This window comes from Bombus vosnesenskii, unplaced genomic scaffold, assembly GCF_011952255.1.
Source record: "Bombus vosnesenskii isolate JDL3184/JDL3185 unplaced genomic scaffold, Bvos_JDL3184-5_v1.1 scf7180000013444, whole genome shotgun sequence".
Classification (NCBI taxonomy): Eukaryota; Metazoa; Arthropoda; class Insecta; order Hymenoptera; family Apidae; genus Bombus; species Bombus vosnesenskii.
In genome coordinates this window covers 802113-825109 of record NW_022883055.1, presented here as the reverse complement: position 1 = coordinate 825109, position 22997 = coordinate 802113, and the positions used below count along the sequence as shown (strand labels likewise).

The 22997-nt window shown below is 31.1% G+C and overlaps 3 protein-coding genes across 13 annotated transcripts; 1 reads left to right on the top strand and 2 right to left on the bottom strand.

The window, feature by feature from the left end:
- The first annotated feature begins 1648 nt into the window (after positions 1-1648).
- Positions 1649-7044, top strand: LOC117238260 (leukocyte receptor cluster member 8 homolog). 5 transcript variants are annotated; one of them, XM_033503034.1, is made up of 6 exons: positions 1649-1755; positions 1838-1976; positions 2517-2926; positions 3020-4197; positions 4279-4612; positions 4708-5381. In XM_033503034.1, the coding sequence occupies exons 2-6, from the start codon at positions 1909-1911 to the stop codon at positions 5082-5084; spliced, it is 2367 nt and encodes a 788-aa protein (XP_033358925.1). In that variant the 5' UTR covers positions 1649-1755; positions 1838-1908; the 3' UTR covers positions 5085-5381. The 5 variants fall into 5 exon arrangements, with proteins under 5 accessions (XP_033358925.1, XP_033358924.1, XP_033358923.1 ...); XM_033503033.1 differs by adding an exon at positions 5515-7044 and having other exon boundaries at positions 1654-1976; positions 4708-4915; XM_033503036.1 differs by having other exon boundaries at positions 1655-1752.
- Positions 7045-7667: 623 nt separating this feature from the next.
- LOC117238261 (cAMP-dependent protein kinase type I regulatory subunit) lies at positions 7668-15375 on the bottom strand. 5 transcript variants are annotated; one of them, XM_033503039.1, is made up of 6 exons: positions 15118-15282; positions 10326-10482; positions 9671-9980; positions 9309-9575; positions 9028-9231; positions 7668-8903 (listed from the first exon to the last, which is right to left on the bottom strand). In XM_033503039.1, exons 2-6 carry the CDS (start codon positions 10335-10337, stop codon positions 8731-8733), a joined length of 966 nt encoding a protein of 321 aa, XP_033358930.1. In that variant the 5' UTR covers positions 10338-10482; positions 15118-15282; the 3' UTR covers positions 7668-8730. The 5 variants fall into 5 exon arrangements, with proteins under 5 accessions (XP_033358930.1, XP_033358929.1, XP_033358932.1 ...); XM_033503038.1 differs by lacking the exon at positions 15118-15282 and adding an exon at positions 12830-13307; XM_033503041.1 differs by lacking the exon at positions 15118-15282 and adding an exon at positions 12830-13307 and having other exon boundaries at positions 10326-10386.
- Positions 15376-16152: 777 nt separating this feature from the next.
- LOC117238175 (gamma-1-syntrophin) lies at positions 16153-22372 on the bottom strand. Of its 3 annotated transcripts, XM_033502851.1 has the most exons (11): positions 21913-22372; positions 21081-21185; positions 20806-21004; positions 20367-20492; positions 20122-20283; positions 19865-20049; positions 19628-19786; positions 19340-19564; positions 19060-19263; positions 18887-19002; positions 16153-16978 (listed from the first exon to the last, which is right to left on the bottom strand). In XM_033502851.1, the coding sequence occupies exons 1-10, from the start codon at positions 21973-21975 to the stop codon at positions 18895-18897; spliced, it is 1536 nt and encodes a 511-aa protein (XP_033358742.1). In that variant the 5' UTR covers positions 21976-22372; the 3' UTR covers positions 16153-16978; positions 18887-18894. The 3 variants fall into 3 exon arrangements, with proteins under 3 accessions (XP_033358742.1, XP_033358741.1, XP_033358743.1); XM_033502850.1 differs by lacking the exon at positions 16153-16978 and having other exon boundaries at positions 18705-19002; XM_033502852.1 differs by lacking the exon at positions 16153-16978 and having other exon boundaries at positions 18705-19002; positions 20806-21001; positions 21913-22371.
- Between the last annotated feature and the right edge of the window lie 625 nt (positions 22373-22997).

Below are 22997 nucleotides of genomic sequence, written 5' to 3'. Positions count from 1 at the left end.
GGTCCAGAACCCGTTCAAGGCGAACTACATGCCTCTATAAATATCTATCAATTAACTATCCGATATTTCATCTACAAAACAAGATGAAACAATCACCTTTATTGCATCATAATCGATTCATTTGTAACAAGATATTTTCTATTTCGAAAATATATTTCTTTGCGGTGACGTCAATGAAGCGCCAAAAAATATCAAGAAATGTGCCTCGTAAAACGGTAACACAGTGCATCTTGTCGAATGTTAGTCGCAAGTATTTATTTTGCATAAAAATGTATACGAAGAAATGACGATAATTTTATTTTTTTTAACTTTTTCATTTATTTATATCTTGATTGAGGACTTAGGAAATACCTTAAATAACAAAATCGCGGTGACATAAAGAAAAGAAAATCTTTACGATCCTTATGATGCATACTATTTATTTGTATTTGGGATAAAAAAGATTTTTATATCGATAGGTTAATTAGATCAGCATTAAAACGTAGAATATTGTTCGTATCGATTGCACGCTCGTAAAAGAAAGAAAAGATAAAACAGGTGAAACGGGGCAACAAAATTCAATCATGGAACAATTAACTATGGATTAAGAGATCAAACGGACTGCAGTTTCTACCTATATGTTTCAAAATGTCGTGTTCCGGCATGGAAAAAAACAACACATCTACATACAACTTCATTCGATATCCTTCGAATATAAGGTTACATTCGTGCTAGGCCATATTCCATTTCTACCATTTCGTTGCAAAACTACCTAGGTGTTTCGTTACGTTATACTACCGCATTAAATAACAGCCAATCGACAATTGTTTCCTATAAATTCTTCACGACGGTGAATGAAAGAGAGATCAAAGCAAATCGTCGTACAATATGACCATTTTGCACGCAATGCACACCCCCACACGCTTTCTTGAGAATAAAAGAAAATATAGGTTATGAACAACAAGAAACAAATTCATAATTTTGCAAGTGCATTATGTTTGAGAATTGGCTACCCTTAAAAATATCATTATTGAATATTTCTATGAATAAAGTAATTTTAAAAATTTCTGCATTGCACATTCTATTTCATTCACTTACATTAAAATCTAATGATTAAACGGACTAATATATCATTGGTTTGCTTGAAAAGTAATATCTCAAAAATCATCATATTTGAGATTAACTCTAAAATTGAGGTACTTTTTTAGGACGGAAATAATTACTTAATAAAATTATGCTATTAACAAGAACAATTTGACAATTCAACAATTATTTAATAGTAAATAATTCGAAATCTAACTTAAAGAGTAAACAAATACACATAGATGTATTAGATTAGATAGATAGAATACACATAGATGAATTCTATTATTCTAATAGTAGTAGAATTCTAATTCTAGTAGTAAAAATCTAGTATTTCAAATAGATTTCCTAAAAAATTTACTTCTTTACCTGCTACATTCTTTGAACAAACCAGCAATATGTAATATATGTAATACATCTTTTTATAATTCAAGATAATTCCATATTAAAAAATATACAAACGCAATAAATAAATTTATAACGATACTTGTACACCGTTATAGTATACTTGAGAAAATTCGCGCGTAGAATTCGAATGATAGTGCTGCCACCTGGTAAAGGCTGAAGACGTTTCACGTCATCTCAGCACTACTTTAGTTTGTCAAAGTGAATAAATCAAACCTAAATCGCGTCTTTTCGATAAACGTTACTCGAGAATATTTTAACTTTTTTCCCTGGTCAATAGAAACCGTGGTAATGCAAACGTGTTTACGGCAGTGGAACGTAAAGTGTACAATTGTTTAAGCAATTCTGATTTTGTTCTTCGGTATGTCAGAAGGCGAGGCTACAGCATCGCAGAAGAAACAGCAGCCATTTCAGCAACAGCCACAACTTGGAATAGGCTCAATGGCGAATATGGCATGGCAATATCCCTCGCCAAGCAATATCCACAACATGTTTCCCCCATATTCAGGGTAATTATCAACTACATCGATTTAACCACAAATTTATTGTTCTACTAATGAAAATAACGCGATATTTCAATACGAAGTATCTTATATGCGCGTTTAGGAACAACGTATTATGCACGTAATGTTCGATGATTTCATATAATCTTCTTAATTTACAATTCTTTTGATATTTCTGTTTTCATTTGCATTTGAACTAACATAAAACAGCTATCGATCGAATAATGAATGGATAAGGAACATGTAGGAAATAAGTATTGTAATATAATACATATTAACGTGAATAAAAGACGCTTTGTAATGACCTAATTTTAGATTAACATACATCATATAAGTAATTTGGAATAATAATAAATTATTTATTTTAGTAAATAAAATACACCACAATACAAGTAGATACTAAATAAAAGTTTTAAAACTTTGTATGATACTTTTTATTTTAATATTTGGAAATTTTTGAAGTTATGACAAAGCTAATAATAAACCTTTTGCAATATTAAGCACTTCAGTTGCATATATTGATAAGCGTATTTATGTTTTTTATAGGCAGTTATATGGACCAGGATATCAAGGTGTACCTCATCAAGGACAAACGTTTAGCTACTATCATGCAATGATGCCAGGATATGGACAACCTTTTACTCCACAGCAGATGCAACAGCAGCAGCAGCAGCACCAACAACAGCAGCAACAACAGCAACAGCAGCAGCAGCAGCAGCCACAGCAGGACAACAATCAAGGAAAACAGTTACATCAGCAACCGCCAGTACCTGGAACCCCCATGTCTTTGGATGATGATTCTGAACTTCCTCCTTTACCTCCTGGACCACCCCCATCAGTACAGACATCTCAACAACACAATAATCAAATACAACCATCTATGCAGCCTCATCCAGGGTACATGTACAATGCTTTTCCATATGGTACTTGGAATGGCATGCACAATGATATGTCTCGTAAGTTTTTTTCTTAAATAGAAAGTATCAGGGAAAATGTACTTTTATTTAATATATATAAAATAATACTTGTTTTCATCTTTTTTTTTTCAGAATACAATAATCAAATTCGTTTCAACGTATATAACAAAAAGAATGGTTTGGCTTTTCTCTCTCCATCTGGCAATAGTGGAGCTGCAAAGAGAAAACGTAAGCGGAATAAAAATTTAGCAGCTCAATTCAACAATAGCTTTCAGGCAAACAGTCCAACAACGAATTTCGTACCGGGTCCCAATCTAAAGACCGAATTACCACCTTTACCTCCTGCACAGTGTGAAATAGTGGCTCCTCCTCCACCAACTGAAGAATCCCCTGCTCCTACTACACCTGCTATCACAACTGTTAATAATACAATTCCTAGTGCTGGTACACCAGCGGTAGGTACACCCTCTATCGTGACAAATCCCAGCCCAGTCGGTGATTGGCCTGACAGTTTGAAGAACTATGTAAACAGGTGTTACGAAAAATGCAAAACGGCAGTAGACAAGGATCAAGTTGAGATTATATTAAAAGGAAAGATAACGCGTGCAGCGAATGACGGCTCGCTTTGGGTAAAAGACTGGGACCAAGAACCATTGCCTAGCATTCATAGTGAACGTATGACTATGACGATAAAGCCTCAAAAACCGGCCTTGAAATTAAATAATTTGCCAAATCCGCTGATGAATGCACAGGGAGGCTTGCGCAAGCCAGGTCTCTCCACTTCTCTTGGGGCTCGGCTCGGCGCGCGTCTCTCTGTGAATTACAAACGGTCAAGGTCGAGGTCGAGGACTAGATCAAGATCAAGATCCAGATCGAGATCAAAGTCCAGGTCGAGGTCGAGGTCAAGATCGAAGTCAAGGTCACGTTCGAATACACGTAGCCCACCATCACGAAAGTACAGGCGTAGTACATCATCGTCGTCGAACGTTAGTGATCGGGAACACGATTATAAATCGCTAAAAACGAAAAAATCTACTAAAAACAAACTGAGTCACAGCAGCAAGAAAACAAAGAAGACTAAACAGATGAAATCACATTTCTATTCAGAATTTGGTTTAGCTACAGGAAACACTGAGGAATTAGGATCGAAGGAGAAATTACAACAACGTGCTGCAAGATTTAACGATACTATTTCCAGGACAGCCAACAATGGTGTTAAAGATGACTCATCTACAGACTTTGATTTTACTGGACTTCACATTGTCGGAGTATGCAAGGACATAGAGAAACCTTATTTACGTTTAACATCTGTAAGATTTCTGTCACCGATTAAATTCATTTGAAATCGGTTTGTAGAATTTATCAAAATACTTCTTACTTTTATATTATAGGCTCCAGCTCCCGCCGCCGTTCGACCGGTAAGTGTACTCCAAAATTCTTTGGCACATGTCAAGAAACGCTGGGTGGCTGATCAGGACTATAGATATGCTTGTGATCAACTTAAATCTATTCGTCAAGATCTTACCGTCCAAGGTATTCGAGATGCATTTACAGTCCACGTGTATGAAACACACGCCCGTGTTGCCCTAGAGAAAGGAGATCATGAAGAATTCAACCAGTGCCAGACTCAGTTACGAATGCTATATCAAGACGTTGGCGGAGAAAATCGATGTGAATTTATTGCATACAGAATATTGTATTATATTTTCACAAAAAATACTCAAGGTTTTTAATTATTTCATTATGCGTATAATTATGTAACATTACCAGTGTAATATTCTTTTTACATAAGAATAAGAAAATTAATACTTTTGTTACAGATTTAACGACGATTTTAGCAGCTTTATCAGTAGAAGACAAAAATGATGAGTGTATAAAACATGCGCTCAAAGTGCGTTCAGCTTGGTGGTTGAAAAACTTCCATGCCTTTTTCAAACTATACACTTCTGCTCCGAGGATGGCAGCCTTTTTAATGGATTGGTTTGTTGCAAGGGAACGCAAGAATGCATTGAAGAGCATGATAAAGTCGTACGTACTAGACTCTTTAGAAGTAATCATTTATATCTACTTGACAAATTATCTTCAAACAATATTTTTCTATACAACATTTTTACAAAAATTAATCATGATAACGCTAAGAAATATAATGGATAAAAATATAACTAATTTCATATTAACAGGTACATTCAATTGGTAAACTGTTAGATAGCATTTAACTTTAAAGTATTATAATCTTATTTGACAATTTTTTTGCAATTTTTTATGACCAAAAAACGAATTTTTTTAATTTTTTAAACGATCTTCAAATATATTTCTATAAATAAATTTAACGGAAATATATATATACGAAGGTACAAAAAGTAAGAAATAATTTATTTTTAGTTTTCGTAAGGACCAACATTATTTCATGTATATAAAGGAACAAAGGAAGTGAAAGATTGCAAATAATTTTTTTAACAATTATAATTATACATAGATTTCTGTTACAGGACATCGTAGCTGAAAAATGACTAGTTTTGTTGTTGTTTATTTTCATTGTATTATGTATATTATATGTGTGTGTATATATACTTTGTGTATATGTCCATTGCACGATTATCTAACGATACATTTCTTCTGCTGTTTAGCTACCGGCAAAATTTGGCGGTTGATTTCGTCGTAGCAGAATTGGCCTTTGAATCTTTGGACAAGTTTTATGAATTTGTCAATGAATTGGGGTTGGTTTATGCTGATCCTGAACAACATCTAATCGACTGCAAGACAAGCAGTGGTTCTGTAGGTGCTTGGTAAAAAAAGCCATTTTTTTGGTGGAAGATATATAAACGAAAACCATTGTCGTGCACATTCATAGGCACAAATCTGTGTGTGTATATGCATATGTTTCCCGATTATATGCATATGTACACTTCACATACATATGCATATGCATGTGCATATATTTAACTACACATTGATCTGCTACTGATTCTTACCATCCCCTAATCATTGTTCTCTTCGTTGATCGACGCCACACAGTCGAGCAACAATTTGTAAATGAAAGTTTTCCCCGCAATAATTTGTACATATACGTGTCTCAATCTCAGCCCCGGCGCAAGCGAAGAATCCACATACAGGCTGATGAATTGTACAAAAGAATTAGGATGACCGTTTTAAAGTCGTCTGCAACTACCTCAATAAAACTCGGTATGAAGCCGAGGCTTGTAGTAAATTACAGAAAGAGAGAGGAGACGATAGCAAATTATCTTCAGGAAACAAACACTTCTCGTTTGGTCAAAACTTCAAATTCCTTCGATCGTGATCGATCGATTCTCCAAAATTAGTTCATGTTATATATTATACGTGTTCTTACTCTTGTGTCTGACGATTCTAAGCATCTTTTTCTAAATACTGTCCGCTGAAAGGAGTTGGGATTTTTTAACCACTAGCCAAATCTTTTGCTCTACGCAAGAATCTACATCTTGTCGCCACTTCGAGAGGGAAACTTCGACATTTCGTATTGGGGATTCACAAGCACGCGTGAATAGAAATACAGTGATTGTTTCTATGATAGAAAATAGTAAGGAATTGGAATTAATGAACGTATTAAATATACGCAATCGCTATGAAGGGCTTTCTGGTAAGAAATGTATTGAGTTTAAAAGGATATTGGCATGCTCGACAACTCGTCGACGAAGAAGGAAGAGAAAGGAAGTCGGAAAGATCTCAAGTTCGGTTCGGCGGTTCAAGAACGGCTCGGTGGTAATAGCCACACGAAACATCTGTACAAAGGGAAAGAGAAAATACTCGACTTAACGTGTTCAACAATCGAATTATAGGAACTTCTAACGGGACAAATGCATATTGGCAAATCATGCCATTCTCGCGTGTGAAGAGTGATTATTTTTATCTTTTTAAATATTTATCGCAGGACAATGTTTTTTTTCTTTAATAGCCTATTATCAATTCTCAAGTGTCGAGATGCAAGGATATATTAAATGAGAAAAGACGGACATTTTTCATTGTACGATCACGTGCGAATATAGTGTTGTACGTAATAAATTATTTAATTTTCGGATATTATATTACTTCTTAATCTAATGTTATGTTAGAGACCTAATAGATTTAAATTAAATGCAAATGCAAAGTGATTTTACTACTAATAAATACAAAATATATTATATGTGTATTTCATGTTTCAACTACTAAACCACAAATAATTACTTACTAAATTCTGTAACCTTTTTCCTCGATGTCGTTAAAAATTATGAAGATATTAATATGGCAGTCAATATGTAAATCTGTTTCGAATCATAAATGGAAGTAATCATATTTTACACGATGCACAATGAATCCTCTTCAGTCATTCAGATCTTTTGATGTGTTCTTTTATCTCAAAAGGATTTATCTGATGACTAAAAAGTAAGATCTCTTTGGTGTAACTGTTCTCTGTGTATTTATTAAATTTCTACACAGAGATAATGAAGTTATATCAATATTGCGTGCTATCACGCAATTTATATCACAATTATATTTATCACAATAACGTAATATTTATTTCACCATAAAAATGAAATAATATATATAAAATTTATTTCAATTACACGGAAAAGTAAAACTTTTATTATGTGATACAAGAACGGAAATGCTCAGAGAAAATTATATAAACGCCAAAGTAAATATTTCATTAGAAAAAATACAGATTTGTTGCAATTATTTGTTACATTGTAAATACGGAAATTGCATATAAAATATATTTTTATAAGTTAGTTTCCTGACAATTAAAACATGTTCTTTTTATTGATTACAATATCCGTTTACAATGCAATATAGTATGAGCAACCAATGCAGTTATTTAATGCGAAGTTTTTTCAATCGGTTCGGTTTTTGTGCACAAGTCGCCAATAAAATTGTGCGATGTTACAGCTAAGTTTTAGTTTTTTAATTCATTGTTACACAAATATTTAAATTAAATGTTTTTTTGTATAGATATATATATTTTTTTCAAATCATACACAAGCGTGTGTATAAATTAACCACGTCGTGAAATGCATATAATAATCCTAGCTATCTCACATATCGTAAAAACTATTAAATTCATTTTAAGTCCGACAAAATAAATAAAAACAGTATCGCAATGGAAATTGAAACCGAAAATTCAATAACGAAAACAACATTTTGTTTTATTCATTCCATCAAACATCGTCGAAAAATTTTGTGAAATGGAGCATAGATTTATCGAATTTTTTCAAATGTTTTCACGGATTTCGTACATTCTCGGAAAATATGTTCGTGTAAAAGTGGCTAAAATTCGACCTCTATATCGCAGCATTGCGAATTACAAAGTGCGTAATAACTTGATGTATCACGACATTTCTAATTATTTAGTTTGTATTTTAAGAATTATATATGTCGTTGCAGAAGCATGTGTTAATTGCATAGATTGATAAAATGAGCATAAAAATTACTTATGTAACAAATACAATGACAAAAAAATAACACTACGCACAAAGTTTTAAAAGAATTGCTCGAGCTATATTTATTTAACTATCTAATAATAATACAACTATCTTATTGATTTATAAAGAGAATAAAATACTTTAGATCTTCAATTCCAAATCTATTAAAATTTAGACTCAAAAAATACAACATTGTATAAAATGATATCAAGTTGTTTTCATGCTACATCATACAATTTTAACAGACAGTCGTGCATAATTCAACATATATAATTCTTAACACAAGTATCGTTAGCCGAAACAGTACGGTTATTACTTACGCTATTACTCAAATAAAAAATGTTAATATTGAAACGTACTTTCATGAAAAGAAACCAGGATGGCTGATAATGTCACTGGTACGACAATTTATACGGATAGGGACACGAAACTGTTATACTGAGTGATGTTGCGTTTCAAAATATCCGCGCACGGACCTAAAACTCGCTCGAATCTTGCTCGGTCGAGTTTCACACATTTTAAAGGGCCTCGCGCCACGACAGTCGCTGCTCTCGGCCTGTCCAATAGCAATGCAATTTCACCTATAATAAATAGGACATTGTTGTTGAGACAATTCTTTTTCACTCATCTCTCTACTTTTCTCTCTACTCTATTATCATTAAATTGCATAACTATTAATGATCATTCGAAAGAACGAGAACGTACCGAAATAATCAGATGGTCCTAAACGACCGACTTCCGCTAATTCTTCACCCTCTGAACGTTGCTGTAAAACAACAGCTGTGCCTTCGACGATTATGTAAAAATCTTCACCCGGTTCACCCTGCCGAACTATTGTCTCACCATCGTCAAATGCCACCGGTTCTAAAGCATCGGCTACTGTGAGCCGTTCCCACTTATCCAAAGATTCTAAAAATAATAGGAATTTTATACAATAAGAATCAGTGATTCTGGCACGTTCTTATGAAACATGAAACGTTAGTTACCCAAAATTGAAACTCTGGAAAGGAACTCCTCATACATCTTTCGTTTCCTTATTGTAGAGCCCATGAGAATTCTGCGATATGAATCTCTATCGATACCCCATAATTTAACATCGGTCTTTGCTCGAACAGTCGCAGCACGTGGAGTCCCATATATCAACGCAAGTTCACCGAAACTTCCACCTTCTCCTATGGTCGTGGCTAGTTCACCATTGACGAAGATTTCGACCTCTCCTTGATCGATTACATAAAAGTTGTCACCTTCGTCGCCTATTAATGTATAACAAAAAATATTCGACGTAAGCTAGTTTCGCTTAACGATTTTCTCGGCGACTGATAATTAAACCTAATACTATTTTTAGTACCTTGACGAATAATTGCCTCTCCGGGCAAAAACGTGACAGGAAACATGGCGTCAAATATATCAGAACGTTCGTTCTCGTCGAGATGAGCGAAGAGGACATTTTTTGCGATGGCTTTACTCAAGGCAGCCATTGTTTTGTAATCCTTGGGCACAACTTTTTTAACATAACTTGTCGCATCTTCTTCAGAGACCGGTTCCGCGGAGATGCCTCCTCTTCGCCTCGGAACTTGAGGACCTTGCTGTCCAGCAGGTATGTCCTCAGTATCCTCTGGACTGGTCGCAATCTGTTGCTTAGCATCGTGAGCCTGCTCCTGAAATCAAAAAGCGAAAGTCGATCAATTCATCGAGATGATAACCAATGACATTACGTTCAGTTACGCAACTTATGTATCTAGGCTTTTGCTAACAGGAATTAGGTTACCGGAGAAACCATCTTTTGAGCTTGGTGATTCTCGAAACTCGATCCAACAGGGGAAAAAAGAAATGTAATATAAATTTACTCTTGAGTGATATTCAGAGAAGGTGAAAATACTTGATTACTCGATCAAGCGATGGTTTCATTTTTGTACCTATTTTATTTGTTTACATTTACGGGTAATTAAAGAACATTATCGATCATAAGATTCAACACTATTCACGTATTTTGCTCTACTTGCCTGTTGCACCATGTCGAAAGCTGATGATCTTCTAGGTGTTTTGCAATTACTATCTTCGATCCTATATGCAATCGATCGATGCTCTTTTTTAAAACCAACAAAAAAAAACTTGTTTTCGCTTGCGTTATTTATTTATTCCAAAACGAACGACACAACCCTGAAAGAGTCACGTAAGAAAAACAAGCCGCTTTTATAAGTCAATTTTGCTTAGACATGCGCAACACACGTTACTGTGCCCTTCCTTTAATGAAATCATGTACTCTTAATTTCCTAGGTATATACGTATGTATATGTTAAAAACATGGGTAACTTGTACTGGCTGGATCACAGCAAATGTTATGTAAAGTCATTTTTTCCACAGCAACTACTTTCATATGTCAACAAGGTTCTTCTTTTTTTCACTCTTTCTGTAGTTAATACAAACACCTTATGTGGCAAATGATTAATAATGTATTTTATTTTTATCATTTACATGTCTTTGTAATGATAAACAACATCAAATCTATCGATCCAAAAATTATTTCATTACAATGACAAAGGGCAACGGGATATATCAGAGAGATAAAGAAGCCAACACTTGGTACTTTTTAAAATGAATTCTGTAAGAAATAGAGAAGATTACAAATTCCCATAATTGAATACGTCTGTACTTAGGTATCGCTCCCTATCTACCAAAAGTAAACCGATTATTGTAAAATTATATAAGCCTTTGGATAAAATATTATTATACCGCCTATGGACGACGAACATCGATAAAAAGGTAAACAAATAATGCCATAGGTCACTTGATGTTTTTGCAGATGAGTGCCTCCTCGTAAATGCGCAATATAAGACGAAAACATTGTACCAATTGCCGACACCACACGATTTTTATACTGTTTAGAGTCGTATTAATTTCACCGTTATACATATGTTTTATTAAAATTTAATAGCAATTAAGAAGAAAGATTTTTTGAATATCAAAATTGACTAGAAACAGAAAAATAAATTGAGAATCATTCGTCTTTTCGCAATACTTAGTTTAGTTCGTTAAATCATAATATTTAGAATGATTACGTCTTTGCAATAAAAAAATGCCAACTTATACCAAATAAATATTATTAGCGAAATTATTGTTCTAATTGGTTATAAGAAATCTTTCTCTTCAAAGATGAAGTATGATTTATTATATTATTATTCTTTTTCTTTATATCAATCGCCTCTATTATATTCATATAATACATATCAAATTCGTCAACATTAATTCATAATAGCATCTATTTGCACATTCATTTATTTCACTATATTTTATTTTTTATTGATCATAAGTTACATTAAACGAACAAAATTTTTCTAATAAAAAATAGTTAATATAAAATGTTATAGCTTAAACAAACAAAACTGTTATTAATAAAAAGATTTAATATAAAATGCAATTAAAAATAAGACAAATATTCTAAAGAAAGAAATAGCACGCACGTGTGTGTGTGTGTGTGTGTGTGTACATGTTATATTTAAAATACTCCTTTATGAATGTACATGAATTCCAAATTAACAGTGTATTATCGCACACGAAAGAACAATAAAATAATGAAGATTAGTTGGTCAGTGATCCTAGCACGTGCTGGAATGGCATCCATTTGACGTTCGAACAATAAAATATCACGTGTGTTATATTATAAAGAAAAAAGGTTCGCAAATATGCCATCCGATTATTTTTAATAAGCTGTGATGAAATTCCATGGATATCTCACATTTATTTCTTTGCAATAATTACATAATAGAAATTGCAAAATATTATATCAGTCAATTCCATTGTGCGCAGTAAAGACTCTTAATAATCATTATAGCAAAGCGATTTAACTTCAGTGAATATCCGAAGCATAAACTTTAGATTGCCTCTTGCTCAGTAAATAATACATTCAAGAATCAAGAAGTTATATGGAGAGATATTAGAACGCATAAAATGCACGCATGAATAATGATGGATATTTGAATCTCATTTTTGAAGCAATTTGAAGTTTTCTATACTATAAAAATTAGAACCACTTCGAATATAATTCGATGCTTAAAACTGATACAAATTTTGGTAAGTTTCGAATCGTGATACGCTATAATTCCATTAGATCAGACTCTTCAAAGTTTCAATAAATTTTGGGAACTTACTGGACATTCGATATCTTATATAATATTTCATAAATTTTAAATATTATAAATAAAATATAATATAAGAAATTGTAAATATAATTTATCGAAGATATAAAACATCGAATACTCGCGAAAATTTCCAGTCTTTGCAGTTCTTCAATGCCTATCAAAACTCTCAAGGCATATCCAAACTTTAAGGACTCAAGATCTATCAAGACTCACGATTCAAGATTTACCAACACTTTTAAAAGTTGAAGTATCGAATCATACGAAATGATTCGAAGTGTGCATATGTGCATATTTGATGCGATTCGAAGTGTTTCAGAATTCATCACTACGCATAAATCTTGTAAAAGATCGGATATTCGCGACCGTACCTCGTACATTATTTGTCGATATTACTTGATATTCAATACACGTGCACACGTAATTTTTACCCGATTACGCGTATATTCTTTAACACTCGTCGTCTCACAGCCAAATAATTGTATCACAAAAGTAAAGTTTCTCTTAGTGGTTGGCAAGCGAAAGAGAGTAATGCACAAATCACGGCCACAATCGTTGCTGATCGCGCGCTACCACGTCTACCGCGCGCCGCTTCGGAATTTTCTAAGGTCTCGCCAAATTCGATTAATGCGACACGATCTTTCGTTGTAGTTGATATAAAGTCGATGCCGCGTGCCAGATGGTAGATATACCATATGATGTGCGTCGAATTTTCGTTGATTCAGAATCAGATTGATATGGGTAACTCATTGACAGATGAGGATTCAATGGATAACAACAACAATACTTCCGGCGTTGCCTGTTTAAAACGCATTGTCGTAGCGCGCTTCGCACATTTTCTAGGACAACGCGTTACACCGCTTTCATCGTTGTTGGCTAAGGTTGCGCGCTTCGTTATATTTCGAGCATGTGCTATATTTAGAGCAGCCCCTACAATTGCACATACCTCGTCTCTTTCGATACGTGTATACATCCGCGGGGATAGGAACCGATGACGAGCATCTTATTTTGTGACTCATATTTCCACGGTGGATGTACATATTTGTTTAATGATCGCGTAATTCACTCAGAAATGGAAAACGTTATCGATCATTTTCTGCTATGTAGCGCTGCTGCGACGCAGTAAAAGGAGGGAACTCAGCTAAATGTCCTGCCGTTGTTTACGGAGATACGAAAATCTTAATGTCAAGGATAATGCTGTAGAACTCCAAGGAAAGATATGTGTATTATTCAGGACTGCTATGTAAGATACGGCTGCGTAAAGACATTCCGTTTTTTATTGCAAATGAAAAGACAAACTAAAGAAAATGATAATATCAACCATACAAATGCTAGAAATAATTGTTGACAAAAGTAACGGAATTAAGGTTCTTATGACTGGTAATATTGAACGCTATCCCCACCACTGGCTAGTATCCCCCACCGAAAGAAACTAGCGAAGTGGACGCGTTTAAATAAATACATTTGGCGCCAAGTATGTAATTCAAATTAACTTATTAGTCTGATGCGAATCAAATCATTGACAAACATACTATATATACGTTTTTCATTTTCCTATCAGAGCGTTTTACTTCTCACTAACTACCTTTGATACCCTTATAATACAAGGTCAATCGTTTGTAGAGCCCTTCCTTCGCTGATTATTTATCGCTATTTACTAGCGATCTAAATCACATCACAGCAGTTAAGGCTTAAAAAGGAGATGTTTATATAATATTTTTTACGTAAATCTCAAAATTAAGTATTATGATCGCGAACGATAAACGATTCGAATTTTATATCATATTTTAAGTCATACGTAACGGCAAACTTTTGAACGGTTGCTTGTTTAATTAAAAATACTTCACAGTCTCCGGCATTTATTACAATGTTAAAAATTATGTGTGCATTCAACATAGAATCTTTCTCCAAAAAACATTGATGTTAGAATCCAGTATTTTAGAGAAATAGATAAATCAATATAGAAAATCAACAAGTATGTAAAATTAAATGCAAGTGCTAATGATTAAATGGCATAAGAAAAGAAATTTAATGATTATAATATTGTTTCCAAATATGTAACGACTAAATACCTATTATATAAAATGGATTTGCATTACGTAATGAATAGATTCATTAATTGAACATAATTCTTTTATTTTTTAAAATACTGATATTAACTGTTCTAATGACTAATTATATAGAACAATATCCCAGCAAATGTTATTTGTAAACCTCCTAGAATATAAAGTGACATTTAAAGAGTTATGTATATGCTATGTGCGTACCATTCTATTTGTATTGATCAAGATAACTTTTTGATAATACTACAGACTTTATTTATGAAAGTGCCATTAACATTGGCAATTCTGTATTAATAAAATCAAGTAATTAATATTGATTTGTGTAGATATTATTTTGTCTTATCTGTCCTTGTACAGATCCATTTATTCTCTTATCTGTCCTTTGACAGATCCTTACTGCACACATGCAGCTTAGCATTTTAATTGATATTTTTTTTCAGCTGTGTATAATCACAATATGAATAGTTATCTGAACAATAAAAGAAAATACATAAAAAAAAACTAGTGAACAACATCAGTAGTTTATTAGTAGTGATGAAACCAGTAAAGAATAATGAATCTGAGGTTATTTTAGCAGAACATGATTCAATACGTACCCGTTCCAGTTTTTGAAAGTATTCTCTCAAGAATGATATGGGATTTTCAGGACGCCCCACACACAGCTGCACTATACAGTCTTTTAAAACTTGTTGAATATTGTGTCTCTGTACGTATTCCTCGCACTCTCTTAAACTTTGCTCTTCCTCGAGATTCGCCGCCATATTGATGCACAAGTTGACACTTTATAGCAAATACCTATTCAACAATTCCGTTCTTGACATAAATATTGCGAATATATCAGTTTTCATTTGATAATCCAATCTTTTTTATATAAAGAATTTTAAAATATCTTTCACATGGTTATTTATCTATATTATTCATTGTACGATGCATAGTAGACAATCGTGTTTTTTCGGGGTTTTAATTCAATAAAGAATGACTGCCGCTAAATATGAATTCGAATTTATTGGTTCCCCTTGAAAAATACAAAAGTACAAGAAATAACTATGACTGCTGATATTTCAGATACATCCGAAAATTAAAGATACATTTTCTGTTGTTTCATTCTTGTTCTGATAAAAATATGTCTGTAATCGTTTGGAATAAGATTTAAATAAATACGATCACTACCTAATTAATATATGTAAAACTTAGAAATAAATAAATTGATCTTTTGTTGAAATTTGATACAAAAAATTTTCAATCTCATATGAGTAAAGCATATAGTCTAAAAGTTAAATATAAAAAAATAGTTAATGAAACTTGATTGTACAAAAAGTAGAAATTCGACATTATTAAATTTGATTGGAATAAAAATTCTGAAAAAAACTTATTTGAATATTTAAAAAACAAACTGTAATTAACAGCATGTAGTATGATTGGGTGATAGGAATTTAGAAAATATTTCAAGTTTATATTTTTAACTTCTAACAATAATATATTTTAAAACATATTGTCAATAGGTGGATAGACATTATAACATATAAACTATATTTTAAAATATAAGATAAGAATGTTTTTTCTGCTCTTAGCAGTTATATTTCTGTAATCCCATATCAATGATGTCATTTTGAAAAAGATTTTTTCTGGCATTTAATGAAAACTGAGGAGAAATGGGATTTCAGAATTAACAGTTTCAAACTGAAGTCTTATCATTTAGAAAATGTATGGCCATGTTTCTCTATATACACTGATATTTGTGTCTAGCACAGAATGATTTCAAATACTTATGCAAATGCCAATGCATTGTAGAATCCTCTAAAATATTATAATATTGTGCAAGCTCATTAAATACAATACAATACTTTATTGTAATAAATAATTTAAAAAAATCATGATACAGATCTTGTGTTATTTCAACTTAAAATTTACAACATCGCATATATTTAACATACTCTATACATTTATACATAAATAAATACTTATTATGATCTTTAAAAAACTACAAATTTTCACATGGGGGATTCTCCAATGATCTCATTTGAAAATGTAGTTTTTAAAACAATGATTCATAACAAATAAATACATTATGCTTAACTCTCGCAGTTTAATTTCATGTCTTGCTTATTTCATCTATTTAATCTAGTTGTGCAGTTTTTTTTTAATAATAATCTAAATTTAACTATAGAATGCACGCGATGCATGTGTACAATAAAAAACAGGAGTATCATAGAATATTGCAACATATTCTGCACTTAGTAATTACAGTTGCTTAGGAATAATTACAATTGTTTTAAGGATGCATTGACTCGTATTGGAAATACTTTTCTGTTTTTTTCAGATATTACACTTTTATTAAATTGCGAGTCTAACAAGTGATTGCCTACAAACAATACTTCCCTGTATTCTCGTTTCTTTGGACTATTTTGTCTCTTTCTCTAACAGCATTAAAAATTATCAAAATTCACCGCAATGCTTCTGTAATTAAATTCAGCAATAAGTTTTACTTAATCCCTAAATTGTATTATTGTTCAATATTATATGCATATGGTCGTTTCTTAAATGAACATGAAAAACATAACATAGCATAAAAGATAAAAAAAACTCCAAATTACAAAACACATTATGAAACACTTGAATATAATAATGTGATCTTTCTAGAGTGCCTTTTAATGATAAACCACTATAGTATCTAAAATTCTGACCATGGTAACGCTCTGATAATATAATAAGAATAAAATAAACAAGATTAATTTTAAATAATAATGCTCTTTTGTATAATTGCTATTGTATTATATATATTAATATAGGCACTTTCTACAAGTAACTGGAAACCTTTAAAATGTGCAATAAAAATGAAATTTTCAACAACTTTCTTATTATTAAAATCCATTTCTATGTAGGTGCTAAAAATATGTCTTTTTTAAAATAGTAAATTAACTAAGAAAGTCGAATAACTAATTGTTAAATAGAATATACTTATACATATAGTTGTAAGCACACATAGTTTTATTAGTTTTTTGAGACGGTTATGATAAAATTCTCATAATATCTTAACTATAAAAATCGTGTATCATGGTTAATACAAAGTGCAGTTTGTAATCTAAACAGCATTTGTTTTGTTTCTTCATTCATTATACATTTATTGCTCTAAATAGATTTGTAAATTGATAGATTAATTGCACAAGGTGTGATACTTGTTCCAAAAGTTACTTTAATGTACTTGGTAACATTATAGCTTTTAAATGTGATGAAGGAAAATGAAGTTTTGCGATGTAATAAGAAACTCTCATACAATAGAATTCTCATGTAGAAAAAATAAAAAATATTCAACAAACGAAGCTTAAAATATTGGAACTATCTTTTTTAAATTAATGTTGTATGCACAAATCAAGATCCATATAAAAATGCACTGCTAAAATTTAAAAAGAGATAATTAGCAATTTAATTACTTACAAAGCTCATTCAATGATAAGCTTCTACAATTCGTAATCTATCCTCCATCATTTATATATTTATAAATAAAATTTTTTAATAGATGGCCACCATGGTCTATTGTTACTACTTATTGCTATCAGATTATTACACCATGATTTTAATTCGCTCGAATAATACTGATTTGAAATTAATATCAGACTAATGTAATCTTAAATATCGGTTTTTAATATAAAATGAAATTTTCTAATGTAATACATACTTGTTGGTATTAAATGCATAAGATTTGCTGTTCTAGAGAACTATTCAACTTCGATGCTTAACTTATCAACTTTTTAAACTTATTAATTACATCTTGTTCATGGTTTTTAAGGCACCCGATATACATGAAAGGAAATTTGAATGTACAACTTATTGCTCAAGAGAGATTGCCTTATCACTGGAACTTAAAAATCATGAACGAGCGCGAGTTTTTTTTAAATTCTGACATTTTTTTCGTAATAAATGCAAAATATGACTGCTATATTAAAACAATGTCATATAAAACGTTCCTAAAAGTAAAACAATAATATCTGTATTTTATAATCGACCTAATCTATGAAGTATAAAAAATAAATAGCAGTGCTTAATTAATAGCAAGGTACATAATAACACGTATACATAAAATAACATAAAATACATAATATATATAAATAAAATAACTAGAGGAAATTAATAATGCTGACTATAAAAGTTCACCAATATTCCATACAAATAAAACTAGAGGCAGTAAAGTAAAACATTTATATAATTTTTTCAAAAATGATAAATATCTTTCTCAAAAATTGACTAGTACTTGACATATCTTTGATCTAATTTATTAACTAGAATATTTCTGTATGTTTATGCAAATATATGAATGTTGAATAGTGATCTATTTTCCTCTGTGATTTATTTGGCAATAATACTTACTTCGATTCTTACGGAGTTGTTGATGTTAAAAATGTTGGATCAACTGCAGCAACCTTTGCAGTTAAGAATGCATGCATACAGAACAATAAATTCTGCAACTGAGAACATTCCAATTCCTACAAAGAAAAAGAACATGAGGAAATAAATTATTTTTACTTATAACAAATAAATACCTTTGTCTCAATAGCGATACTATCCAACTCTTGAAAATGTAACTTCAGTCTACTTTTTCCATCGTCGCTAGATCCTCTTAATTGTGAAAATTTATAACGCCATACAGTCTCTCCAATATCTTCATAAGAAAGTGTAAAACCTTGAGTCCATTCTAAGGTTAATCCTGCGCTCCTTCCATTAAAAGTAACAGGAAAGGTTTTACTCTATAAGAGAAAATATATTATAATAGAAAATTCTATAAATAATATCTAACGAAATACATAAAAGCTTATTACTAACTTTCAAATGTGTAACAGCTGAACACACTGCAGTATGCCATGCTGCCTCAACTCTTAAGAGTTCTTGTCTAGTTTCAACGCTTAGATATCGTGGAGGTTTACCCGGACTTTGTGCTAAAAAGCAGTGCTGTCTTTCATCTACATTTTCGGACTCTCGCATTACACGAAACATTGTTTGATATACTTTAAAAGTTAATGCACATCGTGACCAATCTCCTATATTACACTAGAAATAAATCATAGTATTTAGTTGTACAATATACACTGTTAATACTTTATTAATACTTACAGGGGGCGTTTCAAATAATAACAAATCGGGTCCTTTCAGTGCTAAAAATCTCGGTCTATAACTCTGCCATGGCTGATTACTATTGCTTACTGCTTCATTAACCCAGCCCATGTATTCTATACGTTCACCAACTCCAAAATTACGATTATATAATTTCATCTGAAAAATAATTATGTAAATTATAAACAAGTATATGGAAATTATAAATAAATGAACTTGGAATATTATGTTTTTCACCTGTAAATGTGTTAATCCTGTAATATTATCAGTTATATACTTTAACCATTGACTCAGAATAGCACTATCATCACAGTGTATTACACCAGTACGTGCACCATTTAATCCTCTTACTTCGAATGCATTTCTTCTTAACTTATCTGTTCCAAAGATGTATCTTGTCACATAAGCCATCATTAATGGAACTGGAATTACAAAAAATTATTAGCTCCCTTAAATAAATAAAGAAGAAACATATCATAAAACATTATTTCAACCTGTTATAACATCTATCCATTTCTTATATTGCATTGAAGTGGCTGATGCATTTGAACTTTGTCTACTATGACCACATCTAGGACTACCACTTTGTCTGTTAGGTGATAACCATTCATCTTCTGAACCTCCATTTGCAACATTATCTAATTTCTCTTCTTTTTCTAAAAATTATATTAATGCAAATAATACAGTGAAATGCAAAAGAAAATAGTTTATATCATAGAATTGAATAAATCATATTTACCATTTTTTTGTAAAAATGGCTTTGCTGCACGATAATGTTTTACTGTCAAAACTACTATATCACCTGCGTTTCTCAAAATGTTAACAGCATCATCATGATTACATGCAGTTATATATTCTCCATTTACTATAAAAAAATAAAATTATAACTTTAAATGATATAATTTCCACTGATATTTTAAATGTGGGTTTTACTTTGTAACACCATAGGTGAATAGCTAACATGGAACAATATTTCAAAGGAAGAAACCAATATTGACAGGTCTGACACAAATAGAATAAGCATTCAGGACTACCTATATACAGAAATACAATTCTTATTGATGAAATATCTTTTCATAAAGAAATATCAAAGTTCATATCATTTACATCCATTAATTATGATAAAAAAATATTTAAAAATTATTTAATAATTTATATTTAATGATTACTGAACTTACCTTTAATAATTGCATCTCCTACAAATAGTTGACCACATTCATCAGCTGCCTGACCTTTATAAATTCTAGATATGAGTACAGGAAGTTTATGCTCTGCTCCTCCCTTTATACTTAATCCTAATCCTCCAACTTTTTGTCTAGTGATTTGCACCATTCTCTCTTTAGCATCTAATGGTGGTTTATTATGATTTGCTGTCTGCTGAAAATCAGTATTACTTTTTATAAATCATACAAATAAGATAGTAATGACATAATATGATGATATTAAACTTTACCTCTAAATCTTCCCTTTGTAGCTTTAAAACTTCCATAGACAAATGTAAACGCATTGGTACTGACTTACTTTTTCCATCACTAACACTCACCATCCCTGTCCTCACCTTTTCAAAGAAAATAAATATTGAAATCTGATTTATTTGAATGAACATTAAACGAAGTAATTATCTTGAATTATATAAATATATATTAAAAGAGTTGTATATATTAAATTAAATTTTTATATACAAATCCTTCAAATCATATATTTCATATGTACAAATGATATATACATAAAAATCCATTATAAGCAGTTATATATATTATAGGAGTATAATAAAATATTAAACTCATCATTGATAAATTTAGAAAATCAATCCCAGTTTCCATTTGAATTACAAATATCCTTGTATATTAATTAATTAACTGTATCATTCAATTACTTTGTAAATATGCATTCTATTATATAGATATTCCCAAACAATTTACAATTGTTTATTTTTAACTTATAGTACCAAACTTTTTTATATATCTTGATATTCAAATGACTATACAGTTGAAATAAAAAAGAATATGGAACAATATAATTTTTTAATATTATACTATTACATTTATAACATAAATAATTCCTAAAATTTCTGAAAAATTACAATTTTTTTATGATTCATCTATTTCATATTTATATTTCGTTATTTTAAAATAATAATAATCCAAAAATTAACGATAAAATTTGACTGTGGAATAAGTATGTACTGCAATATCCTCTTTCACATTAACAATGTTTGGATTTTAAAAAATTATCAGAAAAACACTAAATTATGTTTAAAATAACTAAGTATATTAATTGCTTACCTTCAGCTTCTGATCAATCTTCTCCTCGATCGGAGTACTCATTTTCGTTGCGTTGATTCTCATTATTTAATATAATTATGCAGCTCATACATACAAGCCCCCGTATTGCCAAACACAAATTTCCGGGGTTAACAAAGTTTCGTAAATTGTTGATATAACAAGTAACATAGCTTTAGACGAATCGTTCGACACAATTGCAAGTACTACTCGAACAATGAAAAGCCAAGATCATATTCTTATTGTTCTTATCAAAAAAAAATTCACCAAAGTACTCGCAGGAGATATGTAATCAAGAACTCACGATATTTTAAAATGTGACAAATTTATCGAAAATCGTGATTTTTCAAACCATACCATCATGACGTTTTAAAACGTTCGGTGAAGTAAAAACCCCGTTAACCGGGACGCAGAAAAATTGGAGTGGGCTAAAAGTAGCTAAAAGCCCGCGGCTGAGGCGCATCGATTTATACACTGCAACGCGCATCGATGGTACCTCGTTTGTTTCAAATCGCGGGAAATACGAAAACAGAATATTTTAGTATATTATTTATATTTCGTTATATTAGTTATTTATATGTGATTTGATAAATTCAGTGATAAAATTTTAACATATGTAATATATAAAAAATGTATTGACATAGGATAGCGATAAGAATGATATTCAAATGCAGATAAGTAATATTATGTTTTCTAATCACTGCACATTATCGAAATTTGCTATATTATTTATTAATCATAATTGTATAATAAAATACATCGAATTCCATTCTTTAAGAATTCGAAATAAAAAATGCATTACACATGCAGCATAGAAAATATAAGATTTTTATTAAGGTATAAGTATTCTAACAGTAGAATAATACACAGTTATATCGAATCGCCGTTTATTGTGCCATTGGGGTTTTATTTATGAACGCATAATTAAACAGAAGAGCGTTCACTTTTTATTAACAATGAATAATAAAATTAATCTACACAACTTCCTTTATAACTTATATTTTCTTTATACATGTTACTTTATATAATTAGTTTATTAATTATAATTTGCTTTCATCTGTTAAAATAAAAAATTATTTCACATTTTT

What these genes read in the sequence shown, in the direction of transcription:
- LOC117238260 (XM_033503032.1), top strand. Translation starts at nt 1,831, where the DNA reads ATGTCAGAAGGCGAGGCTACAGCATCGCAGAAGAAACAGCAGCCATTT. An exon ending in CATGCACAATGATATGTCTC is followed by an intron (nt 2,927 to 3,019) that starts GTAAGTTTTTTT and finishes TTTTTTTTTCAG; the next exon opens with AATACAATAATCAAATTCGT. An exon ending in TTTCACAAAAAATACTCAAG is followed by an intron (nt 4,613 to 4,707) that starts GTTTTTAATTAT and finishes CTTTTGTTACAG; the next exon opens with ATTTAACGACGATTTTAGCA.
- LOC117238261 (XM_033503037.1), bottom strand. Translation starts at nt 15,282, where the DNA reads ATGGCGGCGAATCTCGAGGAAGAGCAAAGTTTAAGAGAGTGCGAGGAA. An exon ending in ACTTTCAAAAACTGGAACGG is followed by an intron (nt 9,981 to 15,117) that starts GTACGTATTGAA and finishes TTTTGATTTCAG; the next exon opens with GAGCAGGCTCACGATGCTAA. An exon ending in AGAGGCAATTATTCGTCAAG is followed by an intron (nt 9,576 to 9,670) that starts GTACTAAAAATA and finishes ATACATTAATAG; the next exon opens with GCGACGAAGGTGACAACTTT.
- LOC117238175 (XM_033502851.1), bottom strand. Translation starts at nt 21,975, where the DNA reads ATGAGAATCAACGCAACGAAAATGAGTACTCCGATCGAGGAGAAGATT. An exon ending in CAGGATTAACACATTTACAG is followed by an intron (nt 19,787 to 19,864) that starts GTGAAAAACATA and finishes ATTATTTTTCAG; the next exon opens with ATGAAATTATATAATCGTAA. An exon ending in GTATCGCTATTGAGACAAAG is followed by an intron (nt 19,003 to 19,059) that starts GTATTTATTTGT and finishes TTTTCTTTGTAG; the next exon opens with GAATTGGAATGTTCTCAGTT.